The sequence below is a fragment of the Oncorhynchus mykiss genome, chromosome 19, assembly GCF_013265735.2.
Source record: "Oncorhynchus mykiss isolate Arlee chromosome 19, USDA_OmykA_1.1, whole genome shotgun sequence".
Lineage (NCBI taxonomy): Eukaryota > Metazoa > Chordata > Actinopteri > Salmoniformes > Salmonidae > Oncorhynchus > Oncorhynchus mykiss.
This window is the reverse complement of record NC_048583.1, coordinates 10,775,275-10,802,251: the sequence shown is the minus strand read 5'-3', so window position 1 is coordinate 10,802,251 and position 26,977 is coordinate 10,775,275. Positions and strand designations below refer to the sequence as shown.

Genomic DNA, 26,977 nt, shown 5'->3' with positions numbered 1-26,977 from the left:
GGCTGTACTGGGTCCAGGCAGGGTGGCGGTGGCTCTGGTCCTGGGTGTTTTGGAGGGAGAGACCAGAAGAGAGAGGGGGTTCAGCTGAGTCAGATACTGTGTGAAATGTGCCTTTTACTCTATGTGGTACCACACCTTTTACACTTTCTAGCTGCACACCAAAATGAATACGGAAGTGTCATTACTGAGTTGAATCCTTTCATCATTCAGATGAACATGTTTCCATTGAGGAAATAGTCCTGCAGATACATTGATAGTTGCAGCTGTCTTTAAACTTTTACTGCAGTGGGCTAAAGTTGCAGCTGTCTTTAACCTTTTAGGGTCACACAGAGTGTTTCTTGGTAGTCTTAAACAAATCTACTTTGAAACAAAAGTATACACCTCACACACATGGTTATGGGCTTAAAAAAAGAAGACACCTGTACCATGTCAGATATAGAGTTGAAATATATTACATTTGGAGTTTGCATCTGACAATTGATCTAGTGTCAGCCCTCTGTTCTGTCACAATAACAAAACTATTTGACATAGAAACACCGTATTATTAGTATTTTTATAATGTTTATTATGAAATTCTGAAAAGTAGTGCATTATACAGACAATTGGATGCCATTTTGGAGGCATCCCATAGCTTTCTAAGGGACAGGCTTGTTAAACACATATCATCACAAACCTGCCTAGCAACACAGGACCTCAGCCTCCCCAGGCAGTCAGCCAATACCTATGTGTAGCGGTCCGGTATGCATCCTCCCTTTTCAATACATACTGTACCTGTCTTTTCTGTACCAGTATATGTGTCAAAGATTAGAAGTCTTGTCAATCTACACATGAAAAAGAAAAGCACACTAGGAACTCAGATGCAATAATTTAATAGCCTAATATCCAACGTTTCAACAGAGAAGCTGTCTTCATCAGGGTATAATGACAAACACTGCGGGTAACTAGTTTATATAGTGTCAAAGGACACGCACAGGTGTCTGTAATCATGGCCGGGTGTGGCCTGATATCATTGGTTAATTCTCAGATTTAAAAATAACATGTAAAAAACATAAATGGATAGCATACGATCATAGATACAATGTGGCTTCTTAGGCCTACAAACATTTACAATGAATAGCACAATCACAAGAATCACAGGAATGGCTTAAGATCAAAGTCTACATTGAGACCGAAGGGAGCAAGGGTCTTTAAATTAAAGATCCAGGCAGCCTCTCGTTTTAACAATAAACTGTCGAGGTCACCCCCTCTCCTAGGGAGGGTGACATGTTCAATGCCGTTATAACATAGGGACGAAATCAAGTGGTTGACTTCCAAAAAGTGGGAAGCTACACACACATGCAACTTACACAGTCTTGCATGTGATGGATAGGTACACACTCAATCTCCTTACCTTTAGAAACTTACAGTCTCCATGGTGGAGAGGGTGGTGATGGGGTGAGGAAAGGGTGAGGAAAAGGGAATGAAAGAGGGAGGAAGGGGGAGGAAGTATTCCCAAGTCCCAGCAGGTGTTGAGAGACACAGAGGCAGCGGCGGCTCTACCCATAGCACGGCTGTGTGTGTGTGGAGGGGACTTCCCAGTGTCTCTGCATTGTTCAAGAAAGGGGTCAGCAGTTGCCACACTGCGGGAAGTCTTGTCTCTTGAAATGGACAGTGGCCACATTCCAAGTCCTGGTAGCATATGCTGTCCTTTTTCAGTCAGGACCCCAGAGGGAGGCCCTGTGGAGTGCCTGTTTAACTTTTCACCCTTCGGGGAGATCCGATGGATGGTGGAATGTGTAAATCATCAGTCAGCCCTGAGGGGTAGCAATTAAAAAATGTAAATGCATTTTGGAAAGGGTTGTTTAGAAACTGATGTCAATGTTATACAACAATAAGCAGACTGGCTGAATCATAAGTGACAAACTCAGACAGGTTCCCTTCATTCAAGTCTTAATGTATTATTTGATGAGGGAATACCTTACCCCTTGAGGCCCATAAGGACCCAACCAGCCCACTGGTTCTGTTCTGAGGGGCGATTATAAGGTACTCTGATGATAAAGTGAGCTGACCTAGACCTACTCCCTCATCTCCAGGCATATGGCCATGTAGAGATGTCCTCTTCGTTGAGTGATGGACTCAAGTTGTTAGAACAGGTTAGAACGGTTAGGGTTAGGAGGACGGGGTATTATTACCATCACTACACAGATAACTGATTATTGATCTAGTGTCAACCCTCCGTCCCTTCACCTAATCCTGCTGAAAGACACAGCAAAGCCCTGACCTGGATTCTGCCTCGCTCAAAATGGCCACCTTTGAATGTTTCCTCAACACTGTTTTTGTTATTGTTGGCTACCCCTGTGTGATAATAGGGTTATGACAAGGTGCTTGGATGAAAGGCAGTGTCATTCTATCATAAAAGGCTAGATGTATTTTTCAATTTCCATATAGCCTCTTCAAAAGAAACTAGTCTAAAGGCACAACGATTATTAGCCTCTGAGCTCTATCCCAATAATGAATAAGTTCAGTGTGTCAGTTGGGGTTACTCCTCTTCTGTCATCCAGGACTGTCTACAGACGAGTGGTCCATCAGGCCAGGGCCTACCCTGCCAGAGGCTAGTAGTAACCCCTTTAACAGAACAATGTCAGACTCGTCCAGACTCGTCCAGACCCCTGAAGGTTTTTTCTTCCTCCTTTGTCTTTTTACCTGTTGAACCAGGAAAAGCCCATTGAGACCTGGTCAAGAAGGCAGCAGCATCAATACAACATTACAACATTAAAAACATACAATAAAGCATCAGCACATCAATACAATACAATCAGCACAACAATACAATACAATCAGCACAACAATACAATACAATCAGCACAACAATACAATTCAGTTTGTCCGTGATGTGTACGCCGAAGAACTTAAAACTTTCTACCCTCTCCACTACTGTCCCGTCGATGTGGATAGGGGGGGTGCTCCCTCTGCTGTTTTCTGAAGTCCACGATCATCTCCTTTGTTTTGTTGATGTTGAGTGTGAGGTCGTTGTTGGTAATCAAGCCTACCACTGTAGTGTCGTCCGCAAACTTGATGATTGAGTTGGAGGCGTGCATGGCCACGCAGTCATGGGTGAACCACCTGGGGGCGGCCCGTCAGGAACTCCAGTACCCAGTTGCACAAGGCGGGGTCGAGGTTGATGACGAGTTTGGAAGGTACTATGGTGTTGAATGCTGAGCTGTAGTCGATGAACAGCATTCTCACATAGGTCTTCCTCTTGTCCAGATGGGTTAGGGCAGTGTGCAGTGTGGTTGCGAATGCGTCGTCTGTGGACCTATTGGGGCAGTAAGCAAATTGGAGTGGGTCTAGGTTGTCAGGTAGGCTAGAGGTATATGGTCCTTGAGTAGTCTCTCAAAGCACTTCATGATGACAGAAGTGAGTGCTACGGGGCGGTAGTCGTTTAGCTCAGTTACCTTAGCTTTCTTGGGAACAGGAACAATGGTGGCCTGCAGCCTTGCGAGGGTTAACACGTTTAAATGTTTTACTCACATCGATTGCAGTGAAGGAGAGTCCGCAGGTTTTGGTAGCGGGCAGTGTCAGTGGCACTGTATTGTCCTCAAAGCGAGCAAAGAAGTTATTTAGTCTGTCTGGGAGCAAGACATCCTGGTCCGCAACAGGGCTGGTTTTCTTTTTGGAATCCGTGATTGACTGTAGACCCTGCCACATACCTCTTGTGTCTGAGCCGTTGAATTGCGACTCTACTTTGTCTCTATACTGACACTTAGCTTGTTTGACTGCCTTGCGGAGGGAATAGCTACACTGTTTGTATTCGGTCATGTTTCCGGTCACCTTGACCTGGTTAAAAGTAGGTGTTCGCACTTTTAGTTTTGCGCGAATGCTGCCATCAATCCACGGTTTCTGGTTTGGGAATGTTTTAATGGTTGCTGTGGGTACGACATCACCGATGCACTTGCTAATGAACTCGCTCACCGAATCAGCGGATTCGCCAATGTTGTTGTTGGACGCAATTCGGAACATATCCCAATCCACGTGATCGAAGCAGTCTTGAAGCGTGGAATCAGATTGGTCGGACCAGCGTTGAACAGACCTGAGCGCGGGAGCTTCAGCACAACAATAAAATCAGCACAACAATACAATACAACCAGCACAACAATACAATACAATCAGCACAACAATACAATACAATCAGCACTACAATACAATACAATCAGCACTACAATACAATACAATCAGCACAACAATACAATACAATCAGCACTACAATACAATACAATCAGCACTACAATACAATACAATCAGCACTACAATACAATACAACCAGCACAACAATACAATACAATCAGCACAACAATATAATACAATCAGCACTACAATACAATACAATCAGCACTATAATACAATACAATCAGCACAACAATACAATACAATCAGCACAACAATACAATACAATCAGCACTATAATACAATACAACCAGCACTACAATACAATACAATCAGCACTACAATACAATACAACCAGCACAACAATACAATACAATCAGCACTATAATACAATACAACCAGCACTACAATACAATACAATCAGCACTACAATACAATACAATCAGCACTACAATACAATACAACCAGCACAACAATACAATACAATCAGCACAACAATACAATACAATCAGCACTATAATACAATACAACCAGCACAACAATACAATACAATCAGCACAACAATACAATACAACCAGCACTATAATACAATACAATCAGCACTATAATACAATACAACCAGCACTATGATACAATACAATCAGCACTATGATACAATACAATCAGCACTATAATACAATACAACCAGCACTATAATACAATACAATCAGCACTATAATACAATACAATCAGCACTATGATACAATACAATCAGCACAACAATACAATACAACCAGCACTATAATACAATACAATCAGCACTATAATACAATACAATCAGCACTATGATACAATACAATCAGCACTACAATACAATACAATCAGCACTACAATACAATACAATCAGCACTACAATACAATACAATCAGCACTACAATACAATACAACCAGCACTATAATACAATACAATCAGCACTATAATACAATACAATCAGCACTATGATACAATACAATCAGCACAACAATACAATACAATACAATCAGCACAACAATATAATACAATCAGCACAACAATACAATACAATCAGCACAACAATACAATACATTACAATCAGCACAACAATACAATACAATACAATCAGCACAACAATACAATACAATCAGCACAACAATATAATACAATCAGCACAACAATACAATACAATCAGCACAACAATACAATACAATACAATTAGCACAACAATACAATACAATACAATCAGCACAACAATACAATACAATCAGCACAACAATACAATACAATCAGCACAACAATACAATACAATCAGCACAACAATACAATACAATCAGCACAACAATACAATACAATACAATTAGCACAACAATACAATACAATCAGCACAACACTACAATACAATCAGCACAACAATATAATACAATCAGCACAACAATACAATACAATCAGCACTATAATACAATACAATCAGCACTATAATACAATACAATCAGCACAACAATACAATACAATCAGCACAACAATACAATACAATACAATCAGCACAACAATATAATACAATCAGCACAACAATACAATACAATTAGCACAACAATACAATACAATTAGCACAACAATATAATACAATCAGCACAACAATACAATACAATCAGCACAACAATACAATACAATACAATCAGCACAACACTACAATACAATCAGCACAACAATACAATACAATTAGCACAACAATACAATACAATTAGCACAACAATACAATACAATACAATCAGCACAACAATACAATACAATTAGCACAACAATACAATACAACACAATCAGCACAACATTATAATACAATCAGCACAACAATACAATACAATTAGCACAACAATACAATACAATTAGCACAACAATACAATACAATCAGCACAACAATACAATACAATCAGCACAACAATACAATACAATACAATCAGCACAACAATACAATACAATACAATCAGCACAACAATATAATACAATCAGCACAACAATACAATACAATCAGCACAACAATACAATACAATCAGCACTATAATACAATACAATCAGCACAACACTACAATACAATCAGCATCAGCACAATAATACAATACAATACAATCAGTGTAACAATACCATCCAATCAGCGTAACAATACGATCCAATCAGCGTAACAATACGATCCAATCAGCGTAACAATGCGATCCAGTCAGCATAACAATACAATGCAATCAGCGTAACAATATGATCCAATCAGCGTAACAATACCATCCAATCAGCGTAACACTGCGATCCAATCAGCGTAACAATACAATGCAATCAGCGTAACAATACCATCCAATCAGCGTAACAATACGATCCAATCAGCGTAACGCTGCGATCCAATCAGCGTACCAATACGATCCAATCAGCGTAACAATACGATCCAATCAGCGTAACACTGCGATCCAATCAGCGTAACAATACACTACAATCAGCGTAACAATATGATCCAATCGGCGTAACAATACAATCCAATCAGCATAACAATACAATAATCAGCGTAACAATACGATCCAATCAGCGTAACAATACGATAACAATTTGCACTCCTCCTGAAGAGAGTCTTGCATCAGAGTTTTAAACTCATCCAGGTAGTTAGATAGATATGGGAAGTCTACATCAGATTTTTTAAAGAGCGCTCATTAAGAAAATGATAGGCTAGTGAGTAGATAGTGAATATTAGCTTCCAGGCAAACTCTGCCAAGGTTAATACGTTATGCAAGAGGAGGTTGTGCCGTTTTAGTTTTCATAGTAATAGCGATGATAAAAATGTACTAATTGCTAATTGGTTGTATCTTCAAAATAGCCTCCCTGTGTTGAATAGAGTTGAATCATTCTCGGTTTTATAATCTGGTAGCTTCCCCTTTCACTCCAAGCTCCTGCTGCATGGGAAATGACAGTAGACCAGTGGCAGAGGTAATAGTGTTATGCGATCATTCCTGGGAACAAGGAATGTGCTTCCTGCCTTCAAGACTCCCGTCTCCTGCCACACACACAGACATACCTGGAAGTGAAGTTGGAACCCTAGTAGACAGGTGTATGGGACTGGGAGAGTTCCAGGACAGGCAGTATCCCCTTTCATAGTCCCCCACAGACCCCACTCACAACCCCCAGAGATCAAAGCCAATACTCAGATAGTAACGTTTGACTGCATTACAGCCCCCTGTTCTGTTCCAGAGGGGTAGAATGGCACTTTTTCAGAGGAGGGGAATTATGGGTCGCGGCCATTTTACACAGCAGGCACCATGACTTCCTAAGTGTGTGTTCGGATCTAACCTGTCAGCCATGTCAACAGCCGGCCAACGATTTACTGTCCCCTGGTGCCAGTCGAAGGTCTACCTACATGTATACTGTGACTGTGAGGCGGAGGCTTCTTCCTCTCCCTCTCTCTCGCTCTCTCCTTGCCTCCTGACACGGGGCAGATAGATTTATTGGGGTTGGGAGAGTGTTGGTGTTATGATGTCTGGCCCCTAGAGGTTATTCATGTCTGCTTCCATATGGCAAAGCTGTCTGCTGCTCCCCATACTTTCTTTTAAAACTGTCTTTATATTCTATACTTTACATTATATTCTACTCTCTCGCTGTCTGTTTAAAGATGTGTCACTTGCACACTTGTTCTGCACAGATGTAGGGTCTTAATTTGAGCCATTTTGCCACAGCAGGAAAATAATCTTTCAGCAACGGGAAATGTGAATTATTTTCATAATTAATAGACATTTTTGTAGGGGTGGATACATTTTTCACAAGGGAAAATTAAGTCTGACATTTCAGAGTGTAAATTACAAATTTCAGAAGCATTTTTCAAACCTCAAGTACACTACATGTTTTAAACGTCCTACATCAAAGAAAAGTTATCCTGCAACAGGGGGATCAAATGAAGATCCCACATCTGTATGTCCGTATCTATCCTCTCTTTCATTTATATTGACATTTTAGTCATTTAGCAGATGCACCTTCCCTTTCCTCTCTCTCTTCTATCACTCCTTCCCTGTCTGTACGTTCTGTGAGGACTCACTAAGAATCTTGACACCACTTAGTCGTTTCATTTAGCTCCATTATTAGAGCATGGCTCTTGCAATGCCAGGATAATGGGTTCGATTCCCGGGATCACCCATACGTTAAATGTATGCAAGCATGAGTGTAAGTAGCTTTGGATAAAAGTGTCTGCTAAATGGCATATAGACTGAGTGTACAAAACATTAGGAACACCTTTCTAATATTGAGTTGCACCCCTTTTGCCCTCAGAACAGCGTTCCACAAGGATACTGGCCCAAGCTGACTCTAATGATTCCCACAGTTGGCTGGATGTCCTCTGGGTGGTGGACCATTCTTGATACAGACGGGAAACTGTTGAGTGTGAAAAACCCAGCAGCGTGCCGTTCTTGACACATCAGTACGCCTGGCACCTAGTACCATACCCCATTCAAAGGCACTTAAATATGTTGTCTTGCCCATTCACCCTCTGAATGATACACATACACAATTCATGTATCAATTGTCTCTAGTCCTAGAAATCCTTAATTAACCCGTCTCCTCCCCTTCATCTACACTGATTGAAGTGGATTTAACAAGTGACATCAATAAGGGATCAAAAGCTTTCACCTGGATTCACCTGGTCAGTCTGTGTCATGGAAAGAGCAGGTGTTCTTAATGTTTTGTACACTCAGTGTTGTGTGTATATATATGATTAAATGATTCATTTTGGCCAGTTGCCATGGGACAGTTAGGTTTGTTTTCTCCAAAATGATGCAATAAGTGCCAGTGGCACCATTGGGGGGTGACCCAGTCTCTCTGTCACCTTGTGATGTGCGGCATACTGCCGTTCCAAACCAGATCAGGTCACTGTTCTGAAGTCAGTGTTATTTTACAGTGCACGGCAGTGGCCAATAGGATCTATTAATATGCCTGGCTCCTCCAATCCAAAATCCCAACCATGGGATCTTCGGAATGCCCCAGAGGAAACTAAGTTGAGCACTCTGGCATTTGAGAATATACTTTCTGTACTGTAGCACCAACGTTAAAAAAAGAGAAAGCTAAAAGAAAGAAATTCTGATCGTACACCTCAATATAATTACTAAATTAATGGACCACATGTGAAATCTATATTCACACAGTTGTTGTTGATGGTTTTGGCTGTAGGGACTGTAATAATAAGGGCCATAGGTAGCCGAGCGGTTAGAGTGTTAGGCTAGTAACCCAAAGGTCGCTGGTTTGAATTCCTGAGCTGACAAGGTGAAAAATCTAGCGATGTGCCCTTGTGCAAGGTACTTAACCCTTATTTGCTCCAGGGACGCCGTACTACCCTGACCCTGTAAAACAACCACAGGAGGTTGGTGGCACCTTAATTGGGGAGGACAGGCTCATAGTAATGGCTGTAACGGAATAAATGGAATGGTATCTAACTCATCAGACAAATGGTTTCCATGTGTTTGATCCCATTCCAGCCATTAATATGAGCTGTCCTCCCCAATATGAGCCGTCCTCCCCTCACCAGCCTCCTGTGAAAAAAACACATTTCACTGCACCTATCCGGTGTACTGTATGTGACAATAAAACATTATTATTATTTTTGTATATATGTGGTTGTTTTGCCTACTTTAGTTGATTGCAAATCACTCTGGATAAGGGAGTCTGCTATAAATTGCTAAAATGTACATTTCTGCAAGTTTATACCGGGCCATGTCGCAGAGTGCAATGTGACCCAGTATAAATAAAAAGAGGAATGAGGAAATGTAATAATCATGGTCCTCATTCCTGTCACTCAGCAGGGATATACTTACATGGGCGCCGCTTTCTGTTGCTCCCCCTTGCATCATTCTCTTGGCTGTCAAAACCTCATTCTGACCAATGATATCCCCCCCTCCTCTTGAGTCCCACCCACCATCCTAAGTATATCTATGTATGGCTATGAATACTGTAGCAATGTAAATAGGACCTGATTACCTGATGAAGAAGGTGGAATGAAAGGACACTGTGGGGGGGGGGGGGGGTTCTGTAGGGCCGCTGGTTGCTTTATGGATGGATTGCCGACCATGGTCGAGGTTAAAGATGACAAAGGTTAAAACAAGAGTATCTAATATCCCATAACTCTTTGCAACAATGGGACCTAGTTAGCTAAGGTGCTGGTAGTTAGCAATGGCGGACAGGCTCATTGTACTGCCCCTAAACAGGCAGTTAACCCACTGTTCCTAGGCAGTCATTGAAAATAAGAATTTGTTCTTAACTGACTTGCCTAGTTAAATAAAGGTAAAATAAAAAAATAAAAAACTGTCTGGAATGGAATAATGGAACGGTATCCAACACATCAAACATATGGAAACCACGTTTGACTTCGTTCCATTTATGCCACTTTAGCCATTACAATGAGTCCATCCTCCTATAGCTCCCTCCACCAGCCTCCTCTGATGTACAGTCAGGAGATACAAACATGTTTGGTATCGGAATGAACCTAACTGATGTCTCCATTATATCCTTAGTCATCGAGGCTCACAGGAGACCATCTTGAGAATCTTGGCAAATCCCCTGACAGGTCATTAAAATGATGGTGGTAAATTAATTTGACCTGTTAGCCACTAAAGTTACATGTTGTTGGAGCATAGGGGGGCAAGCTAGCTAGCTACCGGGTGAGTTAGTTATACAGATGGATGCACCGTAGGGAGCTCCATACCTGGAAAACATCCAGTCTTCTCACTCAGGTCTAAGAACATGAAAAATGTCCAGGGGCCAACACTTAGCAGTGGCTGTGATATACTGGCCGTGCTTACTGCTTACTCAAACGATTAGCCTAGTATTAATAAATCACTCTAAGGACAAATGTATTAAGAGCCTGAAACAGGGGCGTTTCAAAATGCCGTCTTCTATAAAACATTTAATCTGATGGTGAGAACTATTATTATTGTCAGTTTGAAACGCAAAAGAAATGTGAGCTGGGAGTGTGGTTGATATGTTAGTTGCAAAGATTGTAATAAATGAGTTCGTAAATCAGTTAGGGACATCAGAACCAGCAGAGACACCTGGTTCAGAGGGAATGTGGCCATTACTTAGCCTTATATACTCTATCCACGTTATTGCTTTCATACAGTGCCTTGCGAAAGTATTCGGCCCCCTTGAACTTTGCGACCTTTTGCCACATTTCAGGCTTCAAACATAAAGATATAAAACTGTATTTTTTTTGTGAAGAATCAACAACAAGTGGGACACAATCATGAAGTGGAACGACATTTATTGGATATTTCAAACTTTTTTAACAAATCAAAAACTGAAAAATTGGGCGTGCAAAATTATTCAGCCCCTTTACTTTCAGTGCAGCAAACTCTCTCCAGAAGTTCAGTGAGGATCTCTGAATGATCCAATGTTGACCTAAATGACTAATGATGATAAATACAATCCACCTGTGTGTAATCAAGTCTCCGTATAAATGCACCTGCACTGTGATAGACTCAGAGGTCCGTTAAAAGCGCAGAGAGCATCATGAAGAACAAGGAACACACCAGGCAGGTCCGAGATACTGTTGTGAAGAAGTTTAAAGCCGGATTTGGATACAAAAAGATTTCCCAAGCTTTAAACATCCCAAGGAGCACTGTGCAAGCGATAATATTGAAATGGAAGGAGTATCAGACCACTGCAAATCTACCAAGACCTGGCCATTCCTCTAAACTTTCAGCTCATACAAGGAGAAGACTGATCAGAGATGCAGCCAAGAGGCCCATGATCACTCTGGATGAACTGCAGAGATCTACAGCTGAGGTGGGAGACTCTGTCCATAGGACAACAATCAGTCGTATATTGCACAAATCTGGCCTTTATGGAAGAGTGGCAAGAAGAAAGCCATTTCTTAAAGATATCCATAAAAAGTGTTGTTTAAAGTTTGCCACAAGCCACCTGGGAGACACACCAAACATGTGGAAGAAGGTGCTCTGGTCAGATGAAACCAAAAATGAACTTTTTGGCAACAATGCAAAACGTTATGTTTGCCGTAAAAGCAACACGGCTGAACACACCATCCCCACTGTCAAACATGGTGGTGGCAGCATCATGGTTTGGGCCTGCTTTTCTTCAGCAGGGACATGGAAGATGGTTAAAATTGATGGGAAGATGGATGGAGCCAAATACAGGACCATTCTGGAAGAAAACCTGATGGAGTCTGCAAAAGACCTGAGACTGGAACGGAGATTTGTCTTCCAACAAGACAATGATCCAAAACATAAAGCAAAATCTACAATGGAATGGTTCAAAAATAAACATATCCAGGTGTTAGAATGGCCAAGTCAAAGTCCAGACCTGAATCCAATCGAGAATCTGTGGAAAGAACTGAAAACTGCTGTTCACAAATGCTCTCCATCCAACCTCACTGAGCTCGAGCTGTTTTGCAAGGAGGAATGGGAAAAAAAATCAGTCTCTCGATGTGCAAAACTGATAGAGACATACCCCAAGCGACTTACAGCTGTAATCGCAGCAAAAGGTGGCGCTACAAAGTATTAACTTAAGGGGGCTGAATAATTTTGCACGCCCAATTTTTCAGTTTTTGATTTGTTAAAAAAGTTTGAAATATCCAATAAATGTCGTTCCACTTCATGATTGTGTCCCACTTGTTGTTGATTCTTCACAAAAAAATACAGTTTTATATCTTTATGTTTGAAGCCTGAAATGTGGCAAAAGGTCGCAAATTTCAAGAGGGCCGAATACTTTCGCAAGGCACTGTAAATACCAAGGAAGGCGTCCCTCTCCACTTCTGCAAGACGCCTCAGTTCATTTAAATAGGCAGCAGCGCTGAGCACTAATCAGTCTATATATCATTTGAGATGGAGTTTTATACAAACACTGGAAGGCTACCACTCAGTTTCACTTTAGGTTTATCTGAATCAGTGGTATTGATGTGACCTTCTCTAATGGAAAGCAGAAAGTGTGTAGTGTGCTTGACAACACACCACTGGATCCGTGTCTGGTGTGGTTGGATTCCATGCCAGGTCTGGACACGGTATCTGACAGGATTCACAAAAGGAGCCAGAAGAGGATTCCCTCCTCTGAGTTTGAGAAAGGAAAGCAGGCAGGCAGGGAGGGAGGCAGAGAGACATATGCCTGAGCAGTGGGCTGTGGGCCACCCAGACAGTGACCTGCTGTCCCTTGTTCACCCTGGAGGGACAAAGCCAACATAGGGACAGAGAGATGTGGTGGGAGGGCACAGCTGTCACTCAGCTTCTTTTTCCAGAATCTGAAGTTCTGTCAGGAGTTCTCTGAGACACAGAGACACAGAGACAGAGAGAGAGAGAGAGAGAGAGAGAGAGAGAGAGAGAGAGAGAGAGAGAGAGACTATGGCTGACTGAAGTGTCACACCGGACGGATCTGAAGCCACCTATCTCACGGTCATGTCTATGGCTCTGATCATGTCCACCTGGGGGATGGAATGTGATATTAGTGTAATTGATTATACACAGACAGCTCAGATTGTAATGATATCACCTTGTCATTTTTTAAAGGGTATGTTTGTGTGCTTGTATCATCATTGTAGCAGGTGCTGATTTGTTTTTGAGGCCTGCCTGCCAGCCAACTCTCTTGGATGACACACAAAATATATGGATGATGACGACATTTCCTTTGTCATAGTTGTCATAGAGTTTTCAAAGGCTCAGATATCACACAGCCAGGGCTTTGAGGTCCCCTCCACTGGCTGTGCGTCTATGTATAACATGATGTATGTATAGCATCACAGCGATGTCATGGTGTCACAACGTATCTCTATCAGGTCTGGGAAATGGAGACATGGTTAGGGAAGACTTTTCCTCAGCTCTTTTTTTCCAATTGACTCCCATCCACCCCCCCCCCCCCCCGGTCGGAAATCCAACTCTGTTCTTTTAACAGGCGTCAGGTCAGGTGGTAAATGGTAGATGTCCTTAAATCTCATCTGTCCTATTTTATCGGCATGTTGATTTAGGTTATTCTGAGGATTTAAACTCAAATGAACTCCAAGACCTTATTTCACCCTGTTAATTGAGTGACAATTGAGAAATAACAGCAGCTGATCAATTCAATTAAATATTGTCATTAGCGCTCATATGAATTAATTTCCCCAGTGCAGAATAGTCTGCTTCTAATTCTTACAGGTCAATTGACTCCTTTGTTTTCAATATTATTTTACTTACATAGTCTCATCATCTACAGTATTTCACCAGACAAACTACACCATGTTAGAAATTGTATTTCTATGCAATACTCCAGATAAAATAGCATTATTACATGTCTTGAGGGTAACAGTGTCAGAGCTGAAACCAGAAGCGGTCAGATAGGCTGCCAGTCTGCATGCCAGAGCGATAGTCTTTTTGTTGCTGACTATGTTCATACGATAATCCTATCTGACACACAATACAGGCTCACTAAGCTCAATATCAGCTCTGTGTAAACTGGGCAGCCTGCCTAGGAACACGTGCCTTTCTGAACAGAAACACATCCTTCAGATTCTGTGGGTTTGAGGAGATATGAGCAGAAAGGTATACAGGTTTTATAAATCAAGTTTCTCCCTTGATAAGTGATTATTATACTTAATGTGATGGACTGAGGTGTGACTAATGTGTCATGTAGCATTTTGTTTATGTGCACTGTACGTTATAGGTACAAGTGACGGACGAACGTCAACAGTCACTGCACTTCCATTTTACATTGCAAAGATGCTCAAGAGGTGTTTGACATTTCCACTCAGGCTAAATGAAAATACACTTAATCAAACACTCAAATCTTATTTTGAAGTTAGCTGGCTCATCTTGTCTATCAATTGGCCACATGCTCACTCATCAAGCGTGGTGGAATTTGGGGCAGGCAAAGACAAACATGATGAATGCTTCCTGTATTTTTAGCCGGAGCTGTCAGAAATATGAGCATGGTCAAGGATAGACACCGTTAGGTGCTAGGAGCTCCTATGTCACACTGGGACTCCATGGCTACTCTACTATACATTTGGGGGATGGCTGGGGTGGGAGGGTGGCGGGTTCTGGTGTGTGTGTGTGTGTGTGTGTGTGTGTGTTTGTGTGTGTGTGATTTACGTGAAACAAGTGAAACAATCCAATTTAATCAATCCCCCCGAAAAATCCACTAGTTGGTATCAGTTCAATTCAATCCACCGTCATTGACATCCAGGCTTGGAGGAGTGTGGTTTGTCCCTGGCCCTGTTGTGTCTCGGTTATGGCCCGGCGCGCCATGTTGACATGTGGGTTTGAGGAAGTGGCCCCATCTCCTCCCTCCAGTGTTTTCATTCTCCCCAGTCACATAGCAGAACGCCCACAGCTCCTTTCTCCCTCAGGCAGGCAAAACCAACCCCAATGCAGGCTCATTGTATGAATGAACCAGATGCTCCATGCTCTTGTCCTCCATAAAGCCTAGTGAGAGTTTATTTCTTTAGTTAGCCTCCTCTCACAGGTTCTCTGTCACCCCTCAGAGGATTGGTTCTGCTTCCTTTCCTTAGTGTTCTGTTATGTAGGGGTTCATATCCGAAGGGTCTTTTCTCCGCATTGATCTACCAAATCCTCGACTCTGGTGCTGCAACCATCATGCTACAAGAGTGCGATAATAATGATATGAATAACACATAATAATACATTGAATTTAGAGCACCTTTCAAAAACCCCAAGGACACAACAGGGTTAATAATATTAAGGGTATTTACTTCTTGACACGGACCTAACCAAATCCACCACCGTATGTTGGCAACCACTATGCTACTAGGCTGACACTAGCACTCCTCTGCTAGAGGGAGATCAATGGTTAATATCACACGGCCTTTTCTCAGTCTACCTACCAAATCCTCAACTCTGGCGCTACATCCATAGAGTGATATTCTGATGACCACAACCACCGTGGCCCTACACTAAAGGAAGTGAAGGGTTAATATGAAAGGGTCTTATCTTGACATTGACCTACTTCCTCCATGGCCGCTCAGAGCTAGACTCAGGGGTCAGGTTAATAATAGGCTAATAAGGCCTTTCTGCCACTGTGACCAGCGGTGCAAAACCGACCAACACCTCTCTAACCTCCGAGGCTCTCTGAACCCACTAAACTCTGGCCAATCAGACACAAGGTGAAGGGTCCTCCTAGGGCCTGTCAGAGAGGGGATAAGCCAAGGTGTTTGGACGTTTGGCCACAGTTATTAAAAAGAAGCCTGGGATTAGGATTTAAGCATTAAGAAAGCTACCGGCTAAGTAAGTAACTCCGTCTGTCCAGAGTGGCCCATGTCAAGCGGCGAGTGGAATACTTTCTTTTGAAGGATAAAGGAGTCATGAGATAGTATGGATTAAGGGCAGAGGAAGCAATTTATAGTCAATGGTGATCAGTGCCAGGTGACTATGAGATTTCAGACCTGGGTTCAAATACTGTTTGATATCTTATTTAATACCTTATAAAAAAAGGGGGGGGGGGTGTACTTTTGGGACTATTATGTTGGTCCCATTGCGTCAGGTAAGCTTAATAGAGACCAGGCAACATATTTGAAATGATGAAATGATTTAGAATAGTATTTGAACCCAGGTCTGGTTCATATGTGTGTTTTATGGCACCTGTTCTCTTCATGGGGCCTAATGAGGTAGATACACTTCAAGCTGAGAAAAATGACCTAGATATGAAGTCTTAATCGCTTGAAATCTGAGGTTTTACAGAGGATCCTGTCCAGGTGCAAATCTCAAATCTCAAGACAGAGGTTTCCGTGTGCATAGTGCACAGACTCAAACATTGTAAGAACTAATTAATTAATCTTTCTATTTTTCACCACAACAAATGTGAGCTACTTTCACAATACTAAGGTTTAACACCAAGGGGTAAAAGGTCTATTTTAAGCCTATAGACATGAAGTTACCCTTGTCCCTCAGAGGTGCTGCTGGTGCTTAAAGGGATACCGCTGGTGCTTAAAGGGATAGGGCTGGTGCTTAAAGGTATAGGGCTGGTGCTTAAAGGGATAGGGCTGGTGCTTAAAGGGATAGGGCTGGTGCTTAAAGGGATAGGGCTGGTGCTTAAAGGGATAGGGCTGATGCTTAATGGGATACAGCTGGTGCTTAAAGGGATAGGGCTGATGCTTAAAGGGATACCGCTGGTGCTTAAAGGGATACCGCTGGTGCTTAAAGGGATAGGGCTGGTGCTTAAAGGGATAGGGCTGGTGCTTAAAGGGATACCGCTGGTGCTTAAAGGGATAGGGCTGGTGCTTAAAGGGATACCGCTGGTGCTTAAAGGGATACCGCTGGTGCTTAAAGGGATACCGCTGGTGCTTAAAGGGATACCGCTGGTGCTTAAAGGGATAGGGCTGATGCTGAAAGGGATACCGCCGGTGCTTAAAGAGATAGGGCTGGTGCTTAAAGGGATACCGCTGGTGCTTAAAAGGATAGGGCTGATGCTGAAAGGGATACCGCTGGTGCTTAAAGGGATAGGGCTGATGCTGAAAGGATATGGCTGGGGCTGCCATGTCAGTAAGTCACCAGAAGTAATGGAGCCTCTCTCTGCACCTCACCTTTAACCCCTCTGCTAATACTGTCTGGTTTGGGTCAGAGGTGACAGAGAGTGAGAGAGAGAGAGAGAGAGATAAATAGAGAAAGAAAGAGACAGACAGACAGACAGACAGACAGACAGACAGACAGACAGACAGACAGACAGACAGACAGACAAAGAGACAGGGATTCCCTTGAACAGACTGTCACTTACAGTATCTATCTGAGTCACTGTCAGCAAGTGATCCATTAAAAACTGGTCTCTCTCTCTCTCTGTCCTGTTTTGGCCCATTCCCCGAGACTGGTAAGAAGGTAAGAGTCTAGCCAGGGGCAGGCAACCCTGCCAAAGGAGCCAGGAAATGGACACACATATCTGGGTGAGGAGGTGAGAAACCCTAGCCAGGCATTGACTGAGAGTGGGGGGGGGGGGGGGGGGGGGGAGAGAGAACAATGGAGTGAGAGAGGAAATTAGAAACAAGGCATCACTCAAGACTCCTGTGATGGAGGATTTGAGGGTAAGCCCTGACATTAAGTTATCAAGTTACCCTTCACAATTTAAAATATCTGTGTCTTTTGTCATAGGGCTCAATGAGTTTACAAAAACTGATGTCAAAGTTTTGTCTTCCAGGTGGAAACAAGCTGAAGCCGCAGCCATTCCGGCTCAACTGGTCGTGGATCAGCCTGGAGAAGGAGTACTATCTGGTGGATGAGGACGCCAAATTCCTGGAGGTGACGCTCAGACGCAGGGGATACCTGGGAGAGACATCCTTCGTCAGTGAGTATTGGAAGTCTTACACAGTATTTACCACAGATCTACAGCAGCCTTTACCAAAACAGATAAATACAATGACTAAAATGGGACCTATAGCAATATTTACCTCTAGACATAGATATAGAATGACTAGAATGGGTCCTATAGGAGTATTTAACTCTAAACATAGATATAAAATGACAAAAATTGAGTAGTATTTACTTCTTGACCTAGAAATACAATGACTAGAATGGGACATGTGAAGTGTTCCAAAAAAAATGTTTTCACATGATTTCACGTGTGAAATTTTACGTGAAATTGTGATTTTCCACATGTGAAACCATGTGGTTTTTATGTAAGGGAACATAGATATAGAATGACTAGAATGGGGACCCATTAGCAGTGTTTACCTCTAACATAGAAATAGAATGAATACAATGGGTACAAGGCTCCTCAGTCATTTTACAGAATACTAATGGGTACACTCAATATGGCTGACATGGAGATTCTATGTCTATGGTACTGAATGTCTTGAACAGGATTTACATCAGATCTATAGTATTTTGGTTTGATTTTGGATTTATTAGGATCCCCATTAGCCGATGCCAAGGGCATACACTCTTTGAAAAAAGGTGCTATCTAGAACCATAAAGGGTTATTCGGCTGTCCCAACCCTTTTTATTGCAGGTAGAAAACCCTTTTGGTTCTCTTATAGGGACAGCTGAAGAACCCTTTTGGAACCCTTTTTCTAAGAGTGTACCATGGTAGATCCTGTTGGAACTGGTTTGCACTTTGTTGGTTCATCCCCCAAGTGATATATCTGAGTTAGTACATTTCTCCCATTGTTTTCTCTGCTTGCCATTCAGATAAAGGTAGTTTTAAATTGCCACTATTTTATCCCTAATGGGTTGTAAATATTTCAATCACCCACCACCATCAACTCTGACTAGGGGTACTTCGAAAAAATGCAAATGTCAGTGGAGAGACTATTCAGAAAGCAGGACCTATTAAACTGTCATTGTGTTAAAAGACTGATTGGCCCTTTAAGGGTCTTCATGGAGTGTAATTTGTCTGTTATTACCCTGCCATTAGAAGAAGCCTAAGAATAAAACAGACCCCCTGGTTATCAATCTGCCCTGTGTGTGTTCCTGTTTGACTGATGACCCATTTCCTGTCTCGCTGGTGAAAAACCTAGTTTGATTGAGGGGTCAGATAGCCCTTCCTCATAGAGGTCACAAGGTCATGTCAACATGCTTGTCTGTTTGGCTACATCCAACACACAAGCTTTTATAGATAGGCTCCTATATTTACAGTTGTCTTTGACGATGCAGTAGTGGGCAAATATGAACAAAGACAGACAATGAGAGCTAACCAGGCAACTACAGTCTGTAAATCACAGTCAACCTACAGTCAACTCACACCCTCTGAGGCCCTGCAAACTACACAGTGCCATTATTATAAAGCTATTCAGTTCAATTAGGTTCAATTCAATTAGGTTCAGTTCAGCTCAGCTTACCTCAGCTAAATTCCAATGAAATGTAATTAAATGAGGTTCTATTTAGTTCAGTTCGATATGGTTCTATTCAGGCATCACCACCAAGGATGGCACTGCGGAGAAGGACAAGGACTTCCGGGGCAAGGCCCAGAAGCAGGTCCAGTTCAACCCAGGCCAGACAGTGGCCACCTGGAGGGTGAAGATCTTCACGGACCAGGAGTTTGAGACCAGCGAGACCTTTGAGATCCAGCTGTCGGAGCCTGTCATGGCCGTGCTGGAGTACCCCGATACAGCCACTGTGGAGATAGTGGACCCTGGTGATGGTAAGAATGAACGGCCTTATCTGCAGATTGTCTGTTTGACTTGCCCTCCGACATGAAATCCTTTATTAATAGTAGACAGGCTTTAAGTCAATTGGAAAGGCTACATTCATTTACATGGATTGACACATGAAAAAATATAATTGTATCCTTCATTTAAGATCCCCGAATCAGATCATGTTTATTGTTCCATTGTTGGGCAATTTGATGACAGCAGCAAATATACATGCATCAAATAAGTACAGACTCACCTGGGCTTGTAAACTCTTCTTCTCTTGTTCTCTATGGCCTATCCTCTGTGTTTCTCCCATAGAGATCCTATTAAATGACTATTCTAATTCTGAATTCTATGGTTTCTCCCTCTTTCCTCTGCAGAGTCCACGGTGTTCATCCCCCAGGCAGAGTATAAGATAGAGGAGGACATTGGGGAGCTGCTGGTGCCTGTTCGCCGCTCTGGAGACCTCAGCCAGGAACTCATGGTCGTCTGCTACACCCAGCAAGGTGAATACAGTCAAATATATTATTCAAATACATGGGTTTTTACAAAGATTAAATGCATGAATAAAATACACATAGATTCGTAGTGCATTCGTAAAGTATTCAGACCCCTTCCCTTTTTCCACATTTTGTTAAGTTACAACCTTATTCTAAAATGGATCAAAAATATTAATAATCTCGTCAATCCAACACCCAATATCCCGTAATGACAAAGCAATAACATATTTTTAGAATTTAAAAAAATTAAAAACAGAAATACCTTGTTTACATAAGTATTCAGACCCTTTGCTATGAGACTCGAAATTGAGCTCAAGTGCATCCTGTTTCCATTGATCATCCTTGAGATGTTTCAGCAACTTGATTGGTGTGCAGTTGTGTTAGATTCAATTGATTAGACATGATTTGGAAAGGCGCACACCTGTCAATATAAGTTCCCACAGAAGACAGTGCATCTCAAATCAAAACCCAAGCCATGAGGTCGAAGGAATTGTCCGTAGAGCTCCGAGACAGGATTGTGTCGAAGCACAGAGCTGGGGAAGGGTACCCAAGAACACAGTGGTCTCCATCATTCTTAAATAGAAGACGTTTGTAACCACCAAGACTGAGCAATCGGGGGAGAAGGGCCTTGGTCAGAACCCAATGGTCACTCTGACAGAGTTCCTGAGTTCCAGAAGGACACCATCTCTGCAGCACTCCACCAATCAGGCCTTTATGGTAGGGTGGCCAGACGGAAGCCACTCCTCAGTAAAAGGCACATGACAGCCCTCTTGGAGTTTGCCACAAGGCGCCTAAAGAACTCTCAGACCATGAGAAAAATGATTCTCTGGTCTGATGAAACCAAGAGTGAACTCTTTGGCCTGAATGCCAAGTGTCCCCTCTGGAAGAGACCTGGCACCATCCCTATGGTGAAGCATGGTGGTGGCAGCATCATGCTGTGGGGATGTTTTTCAGCGGCAGGGACTGGGAGATTAGTCAGGATCGAGAGAAAGATGAACGGAGCAAAGTACAGAGCACTCAGGACCTCAGACTGGGGTGAAGGTTCCCCTTCCAACAAGACAACGACCTAAGCACACAGCCAAGACAACGCAGGAGTGGCTTTGGGCCAAGTCTCTGAATGTCCTTGAGTGGCCCAGCCAGAGCCCGGACTTGAACCCGATCGAACATCTCTGGAGAGATCTGAAAATAGCTGTGCAGCGACGCTCCCGATCCAACCAGACAGAGCTTGAGAGGATCTGCAGAGAAGAATGGGACAAACTCCCTTAATATAGGTGTGCCAAGCTTGTAGCATCATACCCAAGAAGACTCAATGCTGTAAAGGTGCTTCAACAAAGTACTGAGTAAAGGGTAAGAAAACTTATGTAAATGTAATATTTCAGTTTTTGCTTTGTCATGATGGGGTATTGTGTGTAGATTGATGAGGGGAAAAAATGATTTAATCCATTTTAGAATAAGGCTGTAACATAACAAAATGTGGAAAAAGTCAATGGGTCTGAATGCTTTCCGAATGCACTGTAGATATATTGTAACATAAAACTACTCTCCTTCCCCCACAACTGCCTGTCATTCTTCTATTGACCCTTAACCATTGACCCCTGAACTCCTTTTCCCAACAGCCAGTGCGACGGGCACCATCCCCAGCACGGTCCTCTCCTACAGCGACTACATCACGCGTCCCGAGGACCACACCAGCGTGCTCCGCTTTGACAAGGACCAGAGGGAGAAGCCCTGCCGCATCATCATCATCGACGATTCGCTCTACGAGGAGGAAGAGAGCTTCAACGTAACCCTCAGCATGCCCATGGGGGGCCAGGTGGGAGCCACCTTCCCCAGCGCGAAGGTCACCATCCTGGCCGACAGCGACGATGGTGAGTGGGTTTGTTGGGCGTATGGTGGGTGGTGGCATCTATAGTCACCTTTTGAATACAGAGGTCAGTCAATTGTCATGAAACCCTACTTGAAACTTGAAACCCTAGTTCAAATAGTTCAACACACAGGTTCAAGTCAACTTGAATGCTACTCGTCAATGGCAACAGACTCAATGATTCCTGACCCTTTACTATATTGACAATAAAGGAAACTCTACCAGTATCAGAATTACTTCCTATTCGACCCTCCAGTCTCTTGGGTTCAGTGACCAGGAGTACACTCTTTAAAAAAAAGTGTGATCTAGAACCTAAAAGGGTTCTTCGGCTGTCCCCATAGGATAACCCTTCAATAAAAAAAGTTTGGTTCCGGGTAGAACTCTTTTGGGTTCCATGTAGAACCCTTCCACAGCGGGCCAGCAGAATAACCCTTTATGAACCCTGTTTTAAAAGATAAACAAATGAAGTGTTTCAAAGGGGCTCCTTTCAGCTTTTCTCCATGATTTCTTGGGACTTCCTATGGGCCACTCTTAATCATATGACTTCCTGGGTCTTCCTATGGGCCACTCCTAATCATATGACTTCCTGGGGCCTCCTATGGGCCACTCCTAATGATATGACTTCCTGGGACTTCCTATGGGCCACTCCTAATGATATGACTTCCTCTATGTTTGTTATGGGAGCTTAACTGTTGCCCGAGACACTTTGATGTGCCCAGTTACAATTTACAAGTGTACAGGTGTGTGTGTCTTTGTCTCTGGGTTTTTGTGTGTCAGTCTCTGCCTGTGCTGTGTGTTGTGTGTCAGTGTGCACCTGTAATGCCTTTGCAACCAAACCCTTTCATCCACATTGATTTATGATCATTTGATCTCCCAGCAGTTGTCTAATATTCAACACAGTCGCTGAAAACACCGAGTCGTGCAACTAGATACAACACTATTGAACTGATAACAGGGTCATTACTTTTCACTGATGATAAACGCGTATCAATAGCATTACTTTGCCTCACTCTTTGTTCTCCTGTTAGTGAGGTAGAATAAAGGAACAATTGATGCAGCCATGCCAAAAGCACTAAGGTAAAGAGGAAAGACAGGAGACTGAAAGAGAGAGAGAGCTGGTGCCAAACAGTAGATGAAAGGAGAGAGGAGAGGCAGGAAAGATGTGGTTAGAAGTTGGTTTATCAACAACAAAAAACAACTGAGCCACATAGGAACTACAGTAGGGCTTGTGAGAGCATGTAGACTGTAGGACTGTACAAAGCCTAGTGAAGCCTCTTTGGTGAGAGTGTTACCATCAACACCATAACTCAGAGGCCGGGTGCTGAGGATCCTCCAGCCATCATCAACACCATAACTCAGAGGCCAGGTGCTGGGGATCCTCCAGCCATCCTCAACACCATAACTCAGAGGCCGGGTGCTGAGGATCCTCCAGCCATGATCAACACCATAACTCAGAGGCCGGGTGCTGAGGATCCTCCAGCCATCATCAACACCATAACTCAGAGGCCGGGTGCTGAGGATCCTCCAGCCATCATCAACACCATAACTCAGAGGCCAGGTGCTGAGGATCCTCCAGCCATCATCAACACCATAACTCAGAGGCCAGGTGCTGAGGATCCTCCAGCCACCATCAACACCATAACTCAGAGGCCGGGTGCTGGGGATCCTCCAGCCCGGGTGATGCCGTTCTTTACTGTAACCACTGGTCTCTATGTGTAATCTATTCCACTACAGGTCCACGCATGGATGGTACCATTCCCCAAAGCCACACACAGACAGACAGTGGCACACAAACACACTCAACCCAAGACAAAAGCACCTCTCCCCACATGTTTGTCTTGACTCCCCTCTCTTTGCCGGGTCCTTCCCCTCCTCCCTGCTCCCTCCTCTCACTCTACCCCTGACTACACACTCCATCTGTTCTATCCTATACTTCTAGTAACAGGTGGTAGAACTGGGAAGAGAGAAAATAGAATAGAATAGAAACTCCAGTCTTAACTACACTGGACAACCCTCTGTCAGGACACATAAAAGAGCTCTCTGAACGTGTTTTGTTCTGAGACACTCCTCCAACTCCACCACTCAGTGGAGCTGGGGGAAAATAGAGGGCTTCCATTTGTGTTGCAAGGGCCAAGAGGCAGGTGGGGAAACAGGGGGAAAACAGGGATTTGTGGGAAAGGAATGTCAAATGACAGGCATGTTTTTCCTCCGGCTCCTGTTTGGTGGTTTTCAGCCTCCATTTTTGTTTTATTTGTGTAGCTGTTATCTGAGATGGGGGTGATGGTTTCTTTACAACTTCAAGAACGCTCTGGAAGTAAAAAACAAAAACATATTAGGATATCATATCGACATGAATGTTCCCTCTTTTCGTTTGCATGTACGTCAAATATCACCCGTAGGCTTTAGATGAGAAAAAGGAGATGTGTTTGTTTGTTACACAGGTAAACCAAGAAGCACGTTCAATGGAGGTTTTCCATTGATGATGATTGTTAATCCAGGACCAGTCTTAAAGGTCCAATGCAGCCATTTTTATCTCAATATCAAATCAGTACCGGGAAAGAATGAATTACCTTACTGGGGTTGTTTTAAATTAAAATGGACAAAAATACACAAACATTGCTTCTTAGCAAAGGGTAATTTCTCAAGCAAGAACTTTTCTAGGAATGTCTGGGAGTGGTCTGAGTGGGAAGGGGAAAACTGAAAATGAGCCATTACTGGTAGAGAGGTTTAGAAATCTCTTTCTTATTACCACATGGTGATGTCACCATGGAAGGCCAAAACAGGCTGAAATTTCAGGCGGCCTTTTCAAACAGCTCTTACACTAACAGCTATTTCACAGTATTATTCCAAACGCAAAGTGTGGAAATATATATAAAACACAGGAAAATCACAAAAATCAGCCTTTAAGCTGTGTCTGGGAAACTGCCCCTTAGTGTTCAAGTGATTTACTTTCTGAATCTGAGGCCACTCCAGTCCTCCCCATCCACTCTGACTGAATGAGTCATTTATCTCTCTTTAGTTGTCTCTCTGAGCCGTTCCTCTTCCTCTCCTCTGCACTTCTCTCCTCCTCCTCCTCCTCCTCTCCTTCCTCTCTCCCACCCTTCAGAGCTCATTCATTTCACTAACTGGTTTGTTCTAATGACAGACACACTCACAGTCAGGGCTACACTCCCCACTTCCTCCCCTGTAATTTGGAGTACAATGGAAACGTTATGTCTAAGTAATCAGCGTGCATTCCCAGACATGATCTCCAGGCGACAAGAGGAGATGTCTTCTCAATGTAAAGATCCATTCCTCCATTGTGCCACAAACTTCTTGGTGGGTCCTGAAATCTAAAGTGACAACACTGTGTGTGTGTGTGTGTGTGTGTGTGCACGTGTGTGTGCACGTGTGTGTGTATGTGTGTGTGCACGTGTGTGTGTGCACGTGTGTGTGTGCACGTGTGTGTGTGTGTGCACGTGTGTGTGTGTGCGTGCGTGCGTGTAAACTCATCTTCCTGGCTGAGTAAACCTGTGATTGGGACCCCGGCCAGCATTAGGCTTCATTGTTATTAGTCTGGCTCTTCCTTCTCAGTGATCCTTTAGGGATTGCCATGTCTCCTTCCCCCTAACCAGCCGCCCCTGGTACTAAACAGTATCTCTGGTGATTGAGAGGCATTGAGAGTAAGCCAAGTTTCAGCGGGTCAGCGGTGGGTTTCTGAATGCGGCAGTACAAGCCCTAGTCTAAAAACATCTCTAGACTACCTCTTAAAATCCTCTTCACCTAACAGTCAGTTAAATGTGTACATACTTCCTATTTTCCATGTCTTACTTTTACTATTTTATCCAGCTATAGACTAAATAATCACAAGTGTCACAATATTGTATCTGCCCCTTATAGAAATGGCAGAAAGCTCAATTATAGATCAACCTCATTAGTGGATGTACAGAAGACAGCAGTAGCTTGTCAGTGATGATGAGTCTGGCTGTTATAGAGGGGTGTACAGTAGACAGCGGTAGCTTGTCAGTGATGATGAGTCTGGCTGTTATAGAGTGGTGTACAGTAGACAGCGGTAGCTTGTCAGTGATGATGAGTCTGGCTGTTATAGAGGGGTGTACAGTAGACAGCAGTAGCTTGTCAGTGATGATGATTCTGGCTGTTATAGAGGGGTGTACAGTAGACAGCGGTAGCTTGTCAGTGATGATCAGTCTGGCTGTTATAGAGGGGTGGACAGTAGACAGCGGTAGCTTGTCACTGATGATCAGTCTGGCTGTTATAGAGGGGTGTAGAGAGATGAATCCGCTGTGTGTTCCAAAGATATGCATTCCTTCCCTCTAGTCTATTACTCAGAGAGGGAGAGGTAGAGAGATCCTCCTGTCTGTGCTGCCTCCCCCGTCTCCTCCCTCTTATCAGGGCTACTGTCATCAGACAAG

The 26,977-nt window shown here is 43.1% G+C and overlaps 1 protein-coding gene across 1 annotated transcript in view; it reads left to right on the top strand.

Moving 5' to 3' along the window:
- The window catches only part of LOC110498645 (FRAS1-related extracellular matrix protein 2), a 51,720-nt gene that overhangs the window by 9,198 nt on the left and 15,545 nt on the right, over positions 1-26,977 (top strand). Inside the window, exons 3-6 of the mRNA XM_036954239.1 lie at positions 18,269-18,415; positions 19,979-20,209; positions 20,582-20,707; positions 22,318-22,569. Coding sequence (XP_036810134.1) covers positions 18,269-18,415; positions 19,979-20,209; positions 20,582-20,707; positions 22,318-22,569 — 756 coding nt within the window. The remainder of the gene's footprint in view (positions 1-18,268; positions 18,416-19,978; positions 20,210-20,581; positions 20,708-22,317; positions 22,570-26,977) is intronic.